Genomic DNA, 16,909 nt, shown 5'->3' on the forward strand with positions numbered 1-16,909 from the left:
TATCGGTTAGTTTTTGAGAAATTAAGAGTGTATACCGGACGTGGGACCCGCTAGTACGGAAAGTTCGGAAAAATTTGGCCAGTTAGGTTAAGTTTTAGATACCGGGTTTCCTTTAGCAGGTGTTAAGAGATAACTAGAGGTTACTAAATGGATTAGTGTGAGAGGGACAAAAGGATAGCCATGCATTAAATGGAGTGACAAGTGTCACTTGGAGAGTAATTCTTACCTTTGACCACTATTCACTACTTTACCAATTAAATAAAAAATTGACCCAAAAATCACCCAAATTTGCAAGCTCTTGGCCGGCCATCTCCAAGGAAAAAGAAAGGAAAACTCTTCAATTTCTTCCTTCTATTTCTTGCTCAATCTCACAAATCAACCGTTAGAATCTTGATTTACTCCATAAAAACCTCTCTCTTAGTGGGATTAAGGTGAGTGGTGGAGTGGTTTGGAAGATTAAGGTGTTAAGTTGTCTCCTTTATTTGGTTGTTAAGGTGAGTAGCTAAGGGACCTCTCTTTCTTCTCAATAATGCTTAATTAGTGACTTATGTGAGATGAAGTGATGATATTAGGTGTTGTTTCATGATTTTTGGTAGAAATTGGTGAAGTTTTATATTTATTCATGATTTTTTCTGTTTTCATATGATTAATATTGTGTGGCCATGGATGATGGTTGGGAATGGTTTAGAATGAAGCCTTAGGGTGTAAATTGTGGCTATTTGCGGAAAATTTCCGCTTTGAAAGGAAATTTCGGAAATTAGGGTTGCAATTGAACCCATTCTGCCTGGTACTATTTCCCATAGTTAGAGGCCAAATTATCCTTCGGTTAAAACATTAAAGTTGTAGGGAATGATATTTTGTAGATAGCTACAAAATTTCAGGCCAATCGGAGCAACGTATCCTGTGAAAAGACTGAAATACCCCTGCTGCCCTGTTTCTGTCCGAACATGCTAATCAGCTTCTGTAATTGGTTGTTTTGACCAGGAATACTACGGATTTGGTTGTCTATGTCTTCTTAATAAATATAGCCTTGTATCTTAGCTTTTGGATGGCTTTAGAATCACTTGAATTGGACTTTGGTAGCCTGAATTATGGTTATTTAACCAGAATGCGGTTCGCTAACCTGTTTATGCGGTTCTGGTTTGGTACATTGAAATTTTGACCTAGTTTCACTACAAACTGGACTGAGTGGCCTTCTTCAACATTGTACTCCTTTCTGTTAGCTTCGAAACGGTGTATATTGAACCTTCATCTGATAATCGTAGTGCCGGTTGTATCCAATACGCTAAACGACATCAAAACTATTTTTGGGTTTTAGGACTTAACTTTCATTTCCGGACTTTCCCTAACTTACTTTGGTACTTATACGTTCTAATGGAGCCTTATTTTTGGTAGTATGCGGATTTGGTTTATGACTTGTAATGGCATTGGTGATTGTGTTTGGAAATTATGGGAAAATATTTGCAGGTTGGAAACTTGGAATTTTAAGGGGAAATGCTGTCCAAATTGAGGGTTCTTGTGTTTAATGGACTTGGGGTGCTTTAGAGGGTAAATGGTAACCCTAGGGTTTGTCTCAACCTTTAGCACTAAAGTGTTTTTACATTACTTGCGAGTTTTACGCTTTTACATTGAGAATGTGTATCTTGGATGTATGACTCGTAATCGAGTCTCATTGTGCTTATTTGGATGTTTTAGGGCGTGACGGTGGTTCAAGACGCTCTTTGGGCGGAAGTGTATGAAATTTCACTTGCTTGCTTGGTGAGTGTACTACTCACTTGCTTGTTACTATGTGGCTTTGGTACACTTGAACTTGATGCCTTGAATGCTTATTTGCACCGTTGAAACTGATTAAAGTGAGGGTGTACTTGATCACTCTCACCCTTTTGTCTTATATATGACTGTTTACTGTGGTACTTGAATGGTACATGAAATACTGGATTTGGTGTCGTTTGGACGAGTATCCAAAGGCCATTACTGTTACTACTGAGCTCAACCCCATTGGTAGTCGATTGAATCGAGCCGGCGAGGGATTGGTCGTGAAAATTGACGAGACATGGGGACTGTTATATGAAATCTTGTAGTATGAGACTCTCGATTTCGGTATACTCGAGTATTACCAAATTTAAACTGTTTGGAGTTCGGGCCCGGTAGGGGTATGTTGGGTGGAAGGAATGGAAGTAAAGTGAAAGTCAGGATCTTTCAGAAAACGGATTCCTATTCGAAGAGTGCATAACCGCATGGATAAACTCACCGTCAATTTGGGATCCAATTCGAGATTTTCCTTGGGAGGTATCGTGGAGTCTACGTTTGGTTACACTTTGTACATTGACGGAGGGTCAATGAGATACGATCAAGTATGGCGAGCGAGGAAATGGGCTCTTGAGAGCCGTCCGTATCCTTTTACCATTGTTATTGATATGTGACTTTATTTAGTTTTCTTCTTGAATAATTTGGGATTGATTGACTCCATGTATAATTGAACTTCCTGGCTTGAGTGAAAGTATCTCACTGGGCGTAAACTCACTCCATTAAATTTTGTTTTCCTTACAGGGAACCACTTTTGGGGAATATGATGTTTTGAAGCACGAGTTGAGCTCGTTTTCATATATTTTTGCCAAGCTCCTCGATAGTTGGAAAACCCTAAATGTATTTGGATCTAATTAGCTTCCTTTTGTTCTGTAAATTATAAACGTATGTGTATAACACCGTTTGACCCTGTTCATGTATCATATTTGGTTTGGAACTGTTTTTCCGAGTTATGTGACATGGCACCCGCTATTCATTGGCGGTTTTGATTTTTGTGTTTTTATTTTGCCATTTTGTATAGTTTGAACGCGCGTTTATGTTCCCGAAACGTTTTAGATCGTGTTTGATTCCACCGTTAGTCCTGGCGAGAGCTGGGCAGGTAGTCCGCTAACCTCTTTGGTTCGCCTTAGGGAAAGGTGGGGCTGTCACAGGTGGTATCAGAACCTAGGTTTGAATTGGCCTGGGCGTGTTAGAAATGCTCGACTTGAGGATTACTTTGATTGTGTCCCTTAAGATTATTTATGATTATTTTTTTTTTTGGTGGGCCTAGTGGTAGCCCTACTGGTGAGCGACCCCGTGGAGTGCTCCCGACGATTAAGTACCAGATTTGGCCAAGAGGGGCCGTCGTACGTTGGAGCCCGGCTAACCGCCTCCAACGTTGTGAGAGCCTGCTTCGCGTGGTCTCTGCGCGGAGTGAGCCTGGACTAAGTGATGAATAAGTATGAAGGACTAAGTGCTCGTTCGAGCATAAGCTGTGACTTGTGAATGTTATAGGCCTTACATTTTCTTGTGGTATTTGAGGACCATAGTTAGGTACGTCAGGTAGGAATTTCAATTGTAGATAGTTCACTCTTGGGACTGGCCAGCTCGAGATGTGAGTTATCTTATTTCGGATTCCTGTGCCCGAGTACTCCAGAGTTGAGGCAATGCTAGCTACTAGGTACTTGAGACTTGTATTTTAGAAACATGAACAGGCTTTGTCCAACTAGAATGAGTATAAGAGGTCTGCGGACATCTAGTGAATAGAAAGTGACGTGAGAGACCGGACGGGGTTATTTTAACTGGGACTGGGACGATATACCCCCTTTTCTTTTGATTCGTCCTTATACTGTTACTCCTTGTCCTTGTTTGTGGTATGTTAACATCTATACAGGTCTAATGTGTGTTATCCATTGACCGCATTTGATTTTTTGTTTAATGTGATACGTCTCCTTGATATATGGTGTGTTATGTGTGTATATGTCTTTTGTGTATTTGGTGTGCCAGAATTTAGTTAGTCAACTCACTGCGTTTATTCACTACATTACTTTTGGGGGAAAAGAAAAGAAAATGACAATATTTTATGGCCAATCAGAAGCTGAGGAAATCTTCAAAGAAGTGAATCCTTTGATGCTTCCCAAATTGTGTTGGACTGAGAATGAAGAAAATGTGTTGATCAATGATAGATCCTTATCATCAAGACTTATGAGCTACTTCATTAGTCAACGCTCTTGCCATTTAACTCTACGTAAGGACAATACTTTCATTATTGAAAAATATAATCCTTGCAGGTTTAGCAGACAATTTGGCTTCTGTCAGGACATTCCCAACAACTTGAAAGAGATCACTCATACTTGTACTTTGGGTTAGGCTATTCAATTATGGGATATCTCAGTTCGCACGCAGATGAGATCTCGGATGACTATACCCACGCACAGGAAGCATCCATTGATCACAAAAGACTATGACGCCTGGTGGTCGACTCGATCAAATAGTGTCTCTTCAACTTCCTTTAAATTCACCGTTAAAATCCCTCAGCAATCATCGAAGAAGGGTAAGGTTACCTCTGCCAACGAGTCAGTGCATCATAATAGAGCTATAGAGATTGTAACGGGTCTTACCTCATCCACCTTGCTGAAGAACAAAATTATTCGCAGTCCCTCCAAAAACATTGTCACAAAAAATAAGTCTTCCAAGAACTCTTGACAGGCCATCAAAGAGGCGCAACTAGTGATTCCAGCAAAGAAGACGCCGCCCAAAGTTTCAAAATCCTTATCGATGACTCGCACAGAAGAAGATGTCGAAATTGAAACGGTGGACGATCGTGATTCTATCGAGGCTATAGAAAAGGAAGGGACTCAAGTTCAGGGCATCGGATCTACCCAAGGAGGAGCCCATTCATTGGCGAGCGATAGTAGTAGTCAAGACCGTCACTAGAACCGATCAAAGAAGAGAACATCTTCTGATTTGGAGGAGGTTTCCTTTACACCACCGTCAGTTGGAGTGTCGCCACTTAAGGTAATCATCTCTCCATTTTTTTTTCTTTTTTTAGTAATTTTTTTTCTTTTCAGCCCTCGTTTCTTGAATTCCGTCAAGAAGATGTTGGTAACAATTCACCACCTGAACTCGAAGCTGATGATATAATTTCAAACAACAAAGGTGACGAAGTAGCTATCAGTACTCCAAAACAATTTGCCCCCAGTGGAGGTACCTCGTCAATGCGTAAGAAGGAGTTAACTGGTTCGCGCGAGATCCGAAAGAGACCTAAACCAGCATTGGTTTCAGAATTTCACGGGCAAAAATTGATCCAAGCGCATCGACATAGATACTTGCAGCGTTTGTGGATGGATTTTTCTTGACACTTCTTTTGAGCAGATCTCTTCTTTAAAAGAGTGCGCAGAGGAAATTATTGCGGAAATCACAAGAACGGATCCTACCAATGGTCTCCTTTTAAAGGACTTCTTGATAGAATTGTTTGCCAAGGCAGAGGCATATGATATTTTGGCATCTTCGTCATCGGAAAAGATGAGTAAAGAAACACATACAGAACTCCTTTCCAAAGTGACCGCCTAACTCAGGAGAGTTAAGGCGAATGAAGAAGAACTAACTCGTCATCTGCAAAGTCTTGAAGAAAAGTTGCAGTCTATTGAAGACAGGAAGGAAGTTCTGCAACAGGAACTTATCAATTTGGAGAAACAAGGTCTGAAAATCAGCTCAACTATCGATCAAAAGTATGAAACTTTCAAAGAGATCCATACCGAAATAACCCGGGCACATGATGAGCTCTCTTTTATTGAAAGTACCAGCATCTTGACTGATGACGCAGTGAAAGAACTTGAAGACATGAAGTCTGCACTTGAATCATGCAAAATAGTTGTAGTAGATTACAAATTTAATATTTAGACTTTTCACCATGTCTTTTTTCTGAATTTTTTTTCTTTTTTTTCCCCCTGTAATGAATTTTTTTTTTATGAATAATAAAATGCTTTTCATTTCTTATCTCTTATTATATATTTTTTTTTCTAAGAGAAAATAACTTTTAAATTTAGCATTTTATTTCAAAGAAAAAGAGACGATTTTTTTTTTTTGCAAAGAAAGAGGGTTTGGATTAGGAGGTGTAACTAAACTTAGAAATTGCCCTCTAAGCTGCTTACGTATCCCAACAAGGGAATCAAGTCACACGTAGTTCCTGCCGTTCACAGTTTAACCTCATGCGGATCAGGAGTATCTATTTGTTTACCACCTTAGACTTGGTGGAGTGTTTCAGCAGTTTAACCACATACTACACTATTGGTGGTTGCCATTCACAGTTTTAGCTCGTGCGGGTCAGGAGCATCGTGTTGTTCCGATTATGCGTAGTACCTTTTTAGGTATTTGCCGTTGATGGGGCCAACCCTTAATCCATCCTCAGCAACCAATTTGTATGAGCCATTTGTATACACTTCTCGAACAACATATGAGCCATCCCACTTAGGAGTAAACTTTCTTTGTCCGCCATAAGTGAGAATGATCGGTTTCCGAACAGCGAGTACTAACTCTCCAATTTGGAAAGAGCGTAGCCGGGAATGCTTATTGAATACTTTTGAAAAGCGAGCTTGATAGCACTCAATTCGTTGTTGAATTTCCAATCTCTTTTCGTCGAGTGCTTCTAACTCTTCAAGGCGAAGACGAACATTATTTTCTTCACTGAGCCCTTCTTGAGTCGCAATTCTTAGCGAAGGTATTTGACACTCAAGTGGAAGAATAGCTTTAACATCGTAAACAAGCGAGTATGGGGTCGCTTGCGTGGGAGTTCGAAAAGTAGTTCGATATGCCCAAAGTGCTTCTCCAATTCGAAGATGCCAATCCCTTTTCGATTTATCCACAATTTTCTTCAACAGATTACACAAGGTCTTGTTGAATGCTTCAGCGAGTCCATTTGCAGTAGTGTAGTACATGGACGAATTGTATTGTTTGAAATGAAACTTTTCGCAAAGCTTGTTCATTGCTACATTGCAAAAAGACTTACCATTATCGGTGATGATATAACGCGGAACTCCATACTGATAAATGATGTGCGAGCGAATGAAATCTACTACATTCTCCTTTTTGACCTCTCTTAGAGGAACCGGTTCGGTCCATTTGAGAAATAATCCATCGCTGCTAAGATGAAAATATGTCCTCCAAAAAATTTTGGGAGTGGTCCAACTATATCCAAACCCCAAGCATCGAATGGCCAAGAAGCCACAGTTGGATGCAATGGTTCAAGAGATTGACAGATGAAATTGCCATGGAATTGACAAGCTTGACATCTTCTAGCGAAATCGATATAGTCCTTTACCATCTTTGGCCAGTAGTATCCCATTCTCTTAATGTGAAAATGTAATTTTGTGCCAGATTGGTGAGCACCACATATCCTAGAGTGAGCCTCCTCCATTACTTGCATGGCCTCATCTTCTCCAAGATATCGTAGAAACACCCCATCGAATGATCTTCGGTAAAGCGTCCCTTTGTAGTAAATGAAACGTGGCGCTCGACGACGTATATCAACCTTTTTCTTTGGATCTTCTGGTAACTTCCCATGATGAAGGTAATCAATGATGAGGTGACGCCAATCCTCCTTTTCGATCTCATGGACAAAAATATGATAAGTATTTTCTTCCTCACCACCATCTTTTTCATCAAACATCGGGGGTATGAACCAACTTTGACATATTGAAATTTGATTTCGATGAGAAGGTAGAGTGATCATGGACGCCAACCTTGCCAAAGAGTCGGCTTGTTGGTTGAAATTACTAGGGATATATTCTATAGTGACATTATCTAAATATCCCATGAGTTGCATACTTATAATATGGGATCAATTCAGGCTTCTTGACATCATAAATACCAAGAAATTGATTTACCACTAATTTGGAACCACCATAGACCCTAAGATGCAACTGCTTCATGTCTACAGCCGTTTCTAGATCGAGAATCAATGCCTGGTATTCGGCCACATTATTTGAACACCGACGTGTTAAAGTGAAAGAGTATGGCAATATATCTGATTCAGGAGTATAAAAGATAACTCCTGCACCAGTTTCGTCACGGTGCGCAGCTCCGTCGAAATACATCGACCATGGGGATTCGATCATAAACACTTCTTCATCGGGGAGTTCATCAGTCAACTCCCACTCGGCAGGTATGGGATGGTCGGCTAAAAAGTCTGCCAATATTTATCCTTTGACAGCCTTCGCAGGTACATAAATAATTTCGAATTGTTGAAACTGGAGGTACCATCTTGCGAGCCGATCAGATAGTACAAGTTTTGTCATGATATATTTAATGGGATTAAACTTAGATATGAGTCGAATAGTGTGTGCTAGAAAATAATGTTTCAACTTCTGAATGACAAATATAAGTGCCAAATACAACTTCTCGATGGGTGAGTAGTTTAACTCATTAGATGTCATCATCCGACTCAAGTAATACAGCGCATTCTCCTTACCTTCATCATTTTCTTGAGCAAGTAAGGCCCCAACCGATCGTTCTTGAGCGAAAATATAGAGAATCAATGATTTTCCTGGAATGGGCGCAGCCAATACTGGGGGATTCATGAGGTACATTTTGATGCTTGTAAAAGTATTCCTACACGATTCATTCCACTCGAAGGGTACCCCTTTCTTCATCAGTCGATTGAAGGATTGGCATCGTCCGGTTAAATTAAAGATAAACCTCCGGATATAAGCCAACTTCCCTTGAAGGCTCTTCAATTCATGAATATTTCGCGGTTCAGGTATGTTCACAATGGCATCAATTTTAGATCGATCGACCTCTATCTCCAGTTGATGAACGATGAAACCGAAAAACTTGCCAGAAGTGACTCCAAATGCGTACTTCGAAGGATTCATCTTCAGTTGGTATCTCCGAAGGCGTTGGAAAACTCTTCGAAGGTCTTGAATATGATCTTCTCGCTTCTTCGATTTCACCACAAGGTCATCTACGTAGCACTCCACATTTCTATGGAGCATATCATCAAAAATTCTTTGCATTGCCCTTTGATATGTCGCTCCAGCATTTTTCAAGTCAAACGGAATTACTTTATATCAATAAATTCCTTTGGGGGTGCGGAAGGCAGTGAGCTCCTCATTCTCGGGCGCCATGCGTATTTGATTGTAGCCAGATAATCTATCGAGAAAAGATAGTGCTTCATGCCCAGTTGTAGCATCTACCGTCAATTCTGTGATGGAGAGTGGAAAATCATCTTTGGGGCAGGCCTCATTTAAGTCTCGAAAATCAACACAAATTCGGATTTGCCCATTCTTCTTTCTTACAGGGACGATGCTTGAAATCTATGTTGGATATTTTACTTCTTGTATGAATCCAGATTCAATCAATCTATTTATCTCATTTTCTATCAAAGGAATCAATTCGAGTCGAAAACGTCTCTGAGTTTGCTTGACAGGTTTTGTTCCTCGCTTGATCGACAAGTTATGAACAGCGACTCTTGGATCCAAACCAGGCATTTCTGAGTAATTCCAGGCAAACACATCCTTGAACTCGAGCAGCAAATCAACATACTCTTTTTCTTCTTCAGGAGTCATACAAAAACTTATGTAAATTGGGCGAGGGTCGTTACTTGTGCCAAGATTAATCTCTTTTAGCGCATCGACTGTATTTTTTACTCCTTGTTCAAATTCAACGGGAGCGTCATCTGCATCATCTTCTTCTTCTTCAGGATCACTGATCGTAATATGATGGCAAAAAGCAATACTTTCTTGACCCTGTTCTTCAAAAATAGTTTCGATCCTTACGTTAAACAAGTCTCCATAATGCATAAAGAAATTGGAAACTCGTTTCCTCACACCATTCTTCTTTATTGGAGTAAAATCTTCTTCCTTGACAATTTGGTACCCTTGTTTTTTGCTGCCCAATTTCTCATAGACGTGCGGTTTCAAATTTTTTGGCTGCAGGCCGAGTCAGTCGAACACAGAAGTACGCTTTGACTTATTTTCCAATCTGTCGAAAATCGATCTCTTTCGGCTTGTGACCTCTATTTCTTCGTTCACATAGTTACACCTTGCCCTTTTGATCATTATACGAACCGGAGAGGGCGGTTGATAACCAAGACCCATCGATGAATTCTCAATGTTATACCCTCTTTCTTTCAACATTTTCTGCGTAGGTGTCAATCCGTGGGTCTTCTCGCCAGTCACTTCAGGAGGGAGTTTGTCTAATGCATTCTTCTCATTTGGGTTATAACCCACCTTAGCAACAAGTCTATATGCGTTTGGATCAAAACCTTCTTGAGTCCGATTAGTTGGTAGTGAGTAATGTTCTACTGCCGGTTCTTCTTTGGGACGGACAAAACCTTGCAAGCTCACTTTCTCACTTTTAACCGACTCTATTTTGGTGAGCAGAACATTTAATGTGTCATTCCTGATAAAAGAAGACTGACCTTCTTCTTTCTTTGATCTTGGAATATAACGCAAAATGGGTACTTTGGAATCTTGACTTTCTTCCCTTGCTGACTCTTTTCCTTTTGCTTCTTTTTTAAGATAAAATTTGGCGTCGGTAAAGTGAGTCTCGGCCTCCGTGAAAGGTTTATCATCGGCAGTAACTTTTCTAACTACACCGTCTCGATAATATTTGAAACATTGATAAAGAGTAGACTGTATAATTTCATTCTCATGAGTCCAGGGTCTTCCCAAGAGCATGTTATAAGAGATTCTGGCGTCAATAATATGAAATAACGTACTCGAAGACAACTCACCAATACGCAATTCAAGCCTTATGAGGCCAATCGCTCTTTGCCCCCCTTGGTTGAATCCTTGGATCATGAGGCGGCTCTAGGAGAGTTCATCGCTTGATATTCGTAGTTTTTTCATAGCACGTACGGACATGATATTGACAACAGATCCCCCATCGATGAGTATCCGATTCATCTTCTGTTCTTGGACATATGCACTAACAAACAAAGGTCGATTGTGGGTTTTGAAATCAACTGTTAAATCGTCATCATAAAAAATGATAGCCGTTGCACAATCCACCGGTGGTTTATCATCTACTTTGAGTTTTTCTCAACTTCAGTGCTAATTTGTGCGACTTGAGGATTTTTAGCTTTGACGACATTACAAGAAGTGGAATTATCATCGTCGTCACTTAAATACCCCTTAGGCATAAATTCCCTCAGTGTCACAGGTTGTCGAACCTCTCGAAGGAGCGAATGATTTGAAGAGACTGGTGTTACAACCATTTCTTTTCGTTTCTTTGTTGCATTTCGTTGTTTCATTGTCACTTCAGCTTTTGTTGAACGAATGCTTTTCAAAAAGATGTACTTCTTTATTTTTGGCTTGCAAGTCCCCTTTCGAGCGACTAAAGTCCATCCTTTGTTATCATCTTCAATAACGTCTTCAATTGAGAATTTTTCAAACTCCTTAGACAAAGCACTATTTGATGTGGATAAAACTTCTATCGGGCAACACACAAACCCAAACATTATTGTTGTTTGGTTTGCCGATACTTTATTCTCCTCAAGAAGGATTTTTCCTTGACGGGCTAATTCTATAATTTTGTCTTTAAAGACAAAGCATTTAATGAGAGGATGGCCAATCAAGCGGTGATAACAACAATAATTTGGATCATTGACTTGACCGGCTTTCTCTGGGCGCTTCATGTTGGGAAGTTCAAGGAGCTTCTCATTGAAAAGATCATCAAACATCCCTTGTAAATCGGATTCAAGGAAGGGGTATTCCTTTTCTTGCATTTCTTTTAGAGTGGGTCTTCATACTAACCTATTTTGAGGGGAGTCTACCTTTTCGGTGACCTTTCGGCTCACCTTGGTAGCAATTTTCATGGGAGTTGTGTTTATTGCCATGGACTCCTTATTACTGAATCTTGAAGGAGGCTTGCCCCCTTTTTTATATTCTTGCCTTTCATTGCTTTGACGAGGCAGTTGCACTCGCAGAGCTTGAATAGGAAGCCCATCAGTTGCATTGGCCATGATGCTTAACTCCATATCATGAGCACAAGTAGCTAATTCTTCAAATGTGTTTGGACGTATACCCTGTAGAATGTAGCTTAAGCTCCAATGCATTCTTCGGATGCACATTTCTATGGCAGAGGGTTCAGACAGCCTGTCCTTGCAGTTGAGACTCAGACTTCTCCACCTATCAATGTAGTTGACCACAGGTTTATCCTTCCATTGACGAATGTTAGTCAACTCCAGCATACTAACGGTTCTTCTAGTGCTGTAGAAGCGATTCAAGAACTCTTGCTCCAACTGTTCCCAACTGTTGATGGACCCCGGAGTGAGATCAGTGTACCAATCAAACGCGTTGTCCTTCAAAGATCGGACGAACTGTTTGACTAGCAGGTCACCATAGGTTCCAGCGTTATTGCAGGTTTCGACAAAATGGGCCACATGTTGTTTTGGACTACCTTTCCCATCGAACTGTTGAAATTTAGGCGGTTGATATCCCGCAGGCATTGCTAGGTGGTCAATTCTAGCAGTGGAAGGTTTGGAGTAGGTAAAACTTGACTTTAAACTACCCCCATTTTTGTCTTTGATCACGCCTTCAACAAGTTCCTTCAATTGTTCTACGGGAATAGTTCCCTCGGCGGTCACATATACTTCCTTCACCATGTCTTTGCCTTTAGATGAGGGAATTTCACGCTCTTGGTGCTCCTTAGAGTTCATATGGCTTCCTTCAGGAGCGTGATCTTTTTGGGTGAGCAGTTGAGCGATAAGAGCATTTGGTCCTTGATGTGTTTCATCATGGTTTCCATCATTTTGGACATGTTCGAAACTTGTTCTTCAAGGCTTAAAGTGTTTGTCAACATAGCAGGCATTGTAGCAGAAGAAGCAGCAAAATCTTCAATAGAAAATCTTGATTGAAGAGTTTCATGTGAAGAGGCTGATCAGTGCTTGATGAATCATCATCATGCTTAGAAAATTTGGATTCGGATCCAGATTCGAACATGGCAAGAGCCTTCTCAATCGAGGCAGGAACGTCTTGGATTCCCATCGTGGAAGAATAGCTCATTGGTGATGTTGAACCAAAGACGGGAGTTGGCACCGATGGAGCTTCCATGCTACTTTGGGTGGAAGTTCTCGTCATATTCCTTGTCACAGGACCAATAGTCCGAGTATTGGTGGCAACATGTGCAGTTTCCTGAACAGGTTTGACATTAGCAGTTTTGGAACGATCAGTCATGGACTTGTTGTTCTTTGGTAACATTGGTGATATATGTAGTTGAATATTCAAGGAGAAGAGATGGAAGGCAGAGATGGTCCCACTGGGCATACCAAAATTTTGTACACGATAAAATTTCAAGTCTGCAAAACGACAAGAGAAAGAAATACACAACAAATATGTAATATATAAATTTAAGAAAATATGTGGGTACAATCTCTGGAATTTTCTTGAACTTATAGAGAGTTTCCTTCGATTCTTCTCCTCGAACGCCAATCCAAGGGCTTCGCAGCTTGTACTTGGATCAACCACCGATTCCTTCAAATCTTGATATGAAAGATTTGAAGAATTTGAAAATATTTGAAGACTCAAGCCTTGATATATGGAAGACTTGGAGAGCTTGATGACCCAGACCTTCGTAACTTGGAGCTTCAATACTTGAGCGTATGAGATGCCTCCTGATGTGTCTCTGTGTGTCGACTTGGTAGAGAGACCCCTATTTATAGTTGTGGTATGAGGTAAAGGTTGAAACCATGTATACCACTCTACTTGTCTTGCAAGACGTGCAGTCATATTAGGACTGTGCCAGTTAAATATTATCTCTGCATTTTATATTTATTAATAAAGAGATAAGTAATTTCTCGATTGGCCAAACTCGTGGGGACACGTGACGTGGCGCCGTTTGACTGGCCAAGCTATTGCAGTATATAAGAAATATATGTGGATTAAACAATCCTAAATATTATCTCTTTAATACGAAATAAATATTTAAATATTTATCCAAAAATTTTTGAGTCACGTAGAATGATTTGGTTGGTGGAGACATCCTCGCAATTTCAATTGATTGGAACGTCCCAACTTGACACGTGACAAAATATAATTGGTCATTTAATAACCAATTTTTTTCCAAGTGTATGTGACATATGGCAATATCCGATTGGATAGAAATAAGCCACAAAAATAATTTATAGACCAATGGTAATTTTTTAGAATTTAATTAAAATTCCATTGTCAACAAAGATGCATCATATGGAGAATAGTTATTAGCTACCAATATTATTAAAATGTGTCTAAAATAGTTTAGTAACTAGGGATAACCAGTCATACTCCAATCTAGATACCTTTGCTATTCAAACCACCCCTAAATCTTTGGAACCTCAGGGTTCAATATTTCTAATCTAGTTCCTTAGTCTTTGATGTGTCTTTACAAACATAGTTGGTATTAAATAGTATGGAAGTGTGTTTACCCAAATCATTACACTAATAGGGACTGGTAAAATGATGTTATCTTTTATGCCCTATAGTTCCTGTAAGTGCTAACAAAATTTTTTGAATTAATATTCTTTTGAGATTTTAATAATAAACATTCACATGGCTATTGGCTACGTAGTTATATTGCTAAATACTAAATTCTAATAGTCAAAAAGAGACACAAAAACAAAACCTATTGTCCAATTAAACAAAGAATCCAACTATACAACTAACCATGTAAAGGAAAAAATTTTCTGCTATACAACTAACAATGTAAAGAAACAACTTGCAAAGTTAAGTTATAAAATATAGGATTTCTTTTGATATGCTACATAATAATTAAGTTTTAAATTTAGAGATCTTATTGTACATCGTGTACGTGTTGCTACCAATATGCATAAACCATCCATAATCCATCTTATGTGTGTTGGTAGGGCCTAGAAGGATAAATTGCAAAATAACGCGTTGCCAAAGAAAGCAATAAGTTCAACATCATGAGTTAAGAGCTGTAATAAATTCTCTCACGGATGATCTTTCAAAATTCTGAAACTAAAAAAAAATTCATCAATCCTATAACAATGAGTAATTCCTGATTCTAGAGCCAAAAAAACCATATAATAATCATGCATCATTTGTTGAATTCAAGGTGAGCCAATATTTTATATGTTCTGGTATGTTAGTCTTAGATTATAATAAAGCTCAAAAAGGGTAAAACTCTATGGAAACTTTATAATTTAATAGAAAGGAGATATGAACCTTAATATTGATGATGTTGTGGGGATGAATTCTTTGGAGAGAGACTCAAAGCAAAAGATCATCGAGTTAAAGGACATCAACAAGGCACATGAAGAGCAATTAAAGTGATTTTCTTAGATGGGACTTCTTCTTTCACCGATTTCTTGATTTTTTTCTAGTTGTTTATACTGAAAAATAGAGAAAATAGAGAAACCCTGTATGCTTCACTTATGCCAGTTGACAAGTGAAAGAAATGCAGCAAAAGGTTTCTTACAGGCAAGACCCCAAAAGATGTTGTTCTTGGTTCAAAAGATGAGAAGTATGAATTTAGTTATTGTTGGTGTAATATGTTTTGGATGTGGTTTGTTAAAGAAGGGTTAGAAAGATCATAATCGTTTGTTTAGGAAGATTAGATTAGAAAGATTATTTTGGGGGACTACACAAAATATATAACAAATAATTATAATCTCTTTCAATCATTTGTTAAGGAAGATTGTAACCATGTAGGACTCAAATAGAAGCATTAGAAAGATTAGATTAGATGAGCATTATGAGGAAGGGTATCTTAGACATTACAAAAAAGGAAGAAACATCACTATATAATATGGTAATAGATATGAATTAATAATGAGATATGATCAGCATGAATAGGTAGTGCGAGGATCCGAAAATTTTCTTACTTTTGTCAAATATTATTGGTTTATTTAAATAGTTATTCACTTTTTTTTCTCCGAATTATTTAATTCGACTACTTAAAATCCATTTATATGGAAAAACACATCTCTTATGTTTTTAAAGCGTTTTGTTAGAAAATTTACTTTTTGAAAACTCGTTTAGTTCGGAACAACGAGTACACGTTTTTTGAGGCTATATTTGAATCGAGAGTGTATTAATTTTGGAGAAGTAAGAATGATCAATAGTAGATTAAGAAAAATTAATTGGAGATTTGAGGAATTAAAACTCGACTTATGTGAGAACTCGCAAAATTTCCTATTTTAAGCCCCTATTACTAGCTTATTTCAATATTTAATTGCCCGTTTGCCTCGAATATTTTATTTCAACCTCTTTATACTCAATTACATGGAACTATGACTTACTTATATTTTTAAAATGACTCGTTTCAAAATTTAATTTTTGAAAACTCGTAAAGTGAGAATAGTGAATATGCGATTGGAAATAATAATCGATTCGAGAATACAATAAGTTTGAAAAATTGGAGACTTGTACATTAGTCTTGAAATAGGTATTTTTATATTTAAGTGTTCAATTATTAGTAAGTGATACTATCGTTATAAGAATTTATTGGAATTTCCACTTTATCGCGCACAAATCGGAAGTACGCGTTTTTACGCGTGCGATTAATTGAGGGACTTAAGACCTTTATTTTTAGACCATTAAGAGTGAATAATAATAGTATGAATACAAGTGCATTAGAGGTTTAGAGCACAAGGGAAACAAACTCGAGAGGAATCGAGCACGAAACGCGCGCGTACGTGCACTATCCTTAGTTGACTTTTGGAGCAATTTTGGCCACACATTCTTAAGCTTCTCATGGAAGCATCACACCAGATCAAAACCCTTCTTTTCTCACCTCAAGTGCACGGCTGAAACTCTCATTTCTCACCTCAAGAGCCGGCCAAAACAAGAAAGAAAAGAAAGGAAAGAAAACTCTTTATTTCTACCTCAAATCTTCCACCAAATCACACCAAATTTTAACCACACTTAGCTAATCACTTGGAGACCAAATCAAGCTAGGAAAGAGGGCTGCTTTCCACTATTTTCTTGAGCATCTTAGGACCAAAAATTTCTGCTTGGTTCATCTAAGGAAGTAAGTGATGATCCACTACTCAAATCTTGTCTTATGGAAGTAATATAGCATTTATAAGCTCATGCATGCATGTGGGTAGTCTTATTTATGTTGAAAATGTTGTGTGGGCTCTATGAATTCTCACTATGGTTGGATGGACTGATTTGATGAATTA

The 16,909-nt window shown here is 38.7% G+C and overlaps 2 protein-coding genes across 2 annotated transcripts; both read right to left on the bottom strand.

Annotated features, from left to right (window-relative positions):
- Positions 1-6,134: 6,134 nt before the first annotated feature.
- Positions 6,135-7,453, bottom strand: LOC140016320 (uncharacterized). Its single transcript, XM_072069850.1, has 2 exons — positions 6,985-7,453; positions 6,135-6,772 (listed from the first exon to the last, which is right to left on the bottom strand). The coding sequence occupies exons 1-2, from the start codon at positions 7,451-7,453 to the stop codon at positions 6,135-6,137; spliced, it is 1,107 nt and encodes a 368-aa protein (XP_071925951.1).
- A 1,645-nt stretch (positions 7,454-9,098) lies between these two features.
- Positions 9,099-10,463, bottom strand: LOC113723529 (uncharacterized). The gene is made up of 2 exons (XM_027246593.1): positions 9,852-10,463; positions 9,099-9,713 (listed from the first exon to the last, which is right to left on the bottom strand). Exons 1-2 carry the CDS (start codon positions 10,461-10,463, stop codon positions 9,099-9,101), a joined length of 1,227 nt encoding a protein of 408 aa, XP_027102394.1.
- Positions 10,464-16,909: the final 6,446 nt, after the last annotated feature.

Source organism: Coffea arabica, chromosome 1e (assembly GCF_036785885.1).
Source record: "Coffea arabica cultivar ET-39 chromosome 1e, Coffea Arabica ET-39 HiFi, whole genome shotgun sequence".
NCBI classification, from domain to species: Eukaryota; Viridiplantae; Streptophyta; class Magnoliopsida; order Gentianales; family Rubiaceae; genus Coffea; species Coffea arabica.

Excerpts from the sequence above, each read along its gene's own strand:
- LOC140016320 (XM_072069850.1), bottom strand. The coding sequence starts at position 7,453 with ATGTTTGATGAAAAAGATGGTGGTGAGGAAGAAAATACTTATCATATT. Across the intron at positions 6,773-6,984 it reads TTGGCCATTCGATGCTTGGG|CAATGAACAAGCTTTGCGAA; the intron begins GTTTGGATATAG and ends TTTGCAATGTAG.
- LOC113723529 (XM_027246593.1), bottom strand. The coding sequence starts at position 10,463 with ATGCTCTTGGGAAGACCCTGGACTCATGAGAATGAAATTATACAGTCT. Across the intron at positions 9,714-9,851 it reads GTTATCAACCGCCCTCTCCG|CCAAAAAATTTGAAACCGCA; the intron begins GTTCGTATAATG and ends CTCGGCCTGCAG.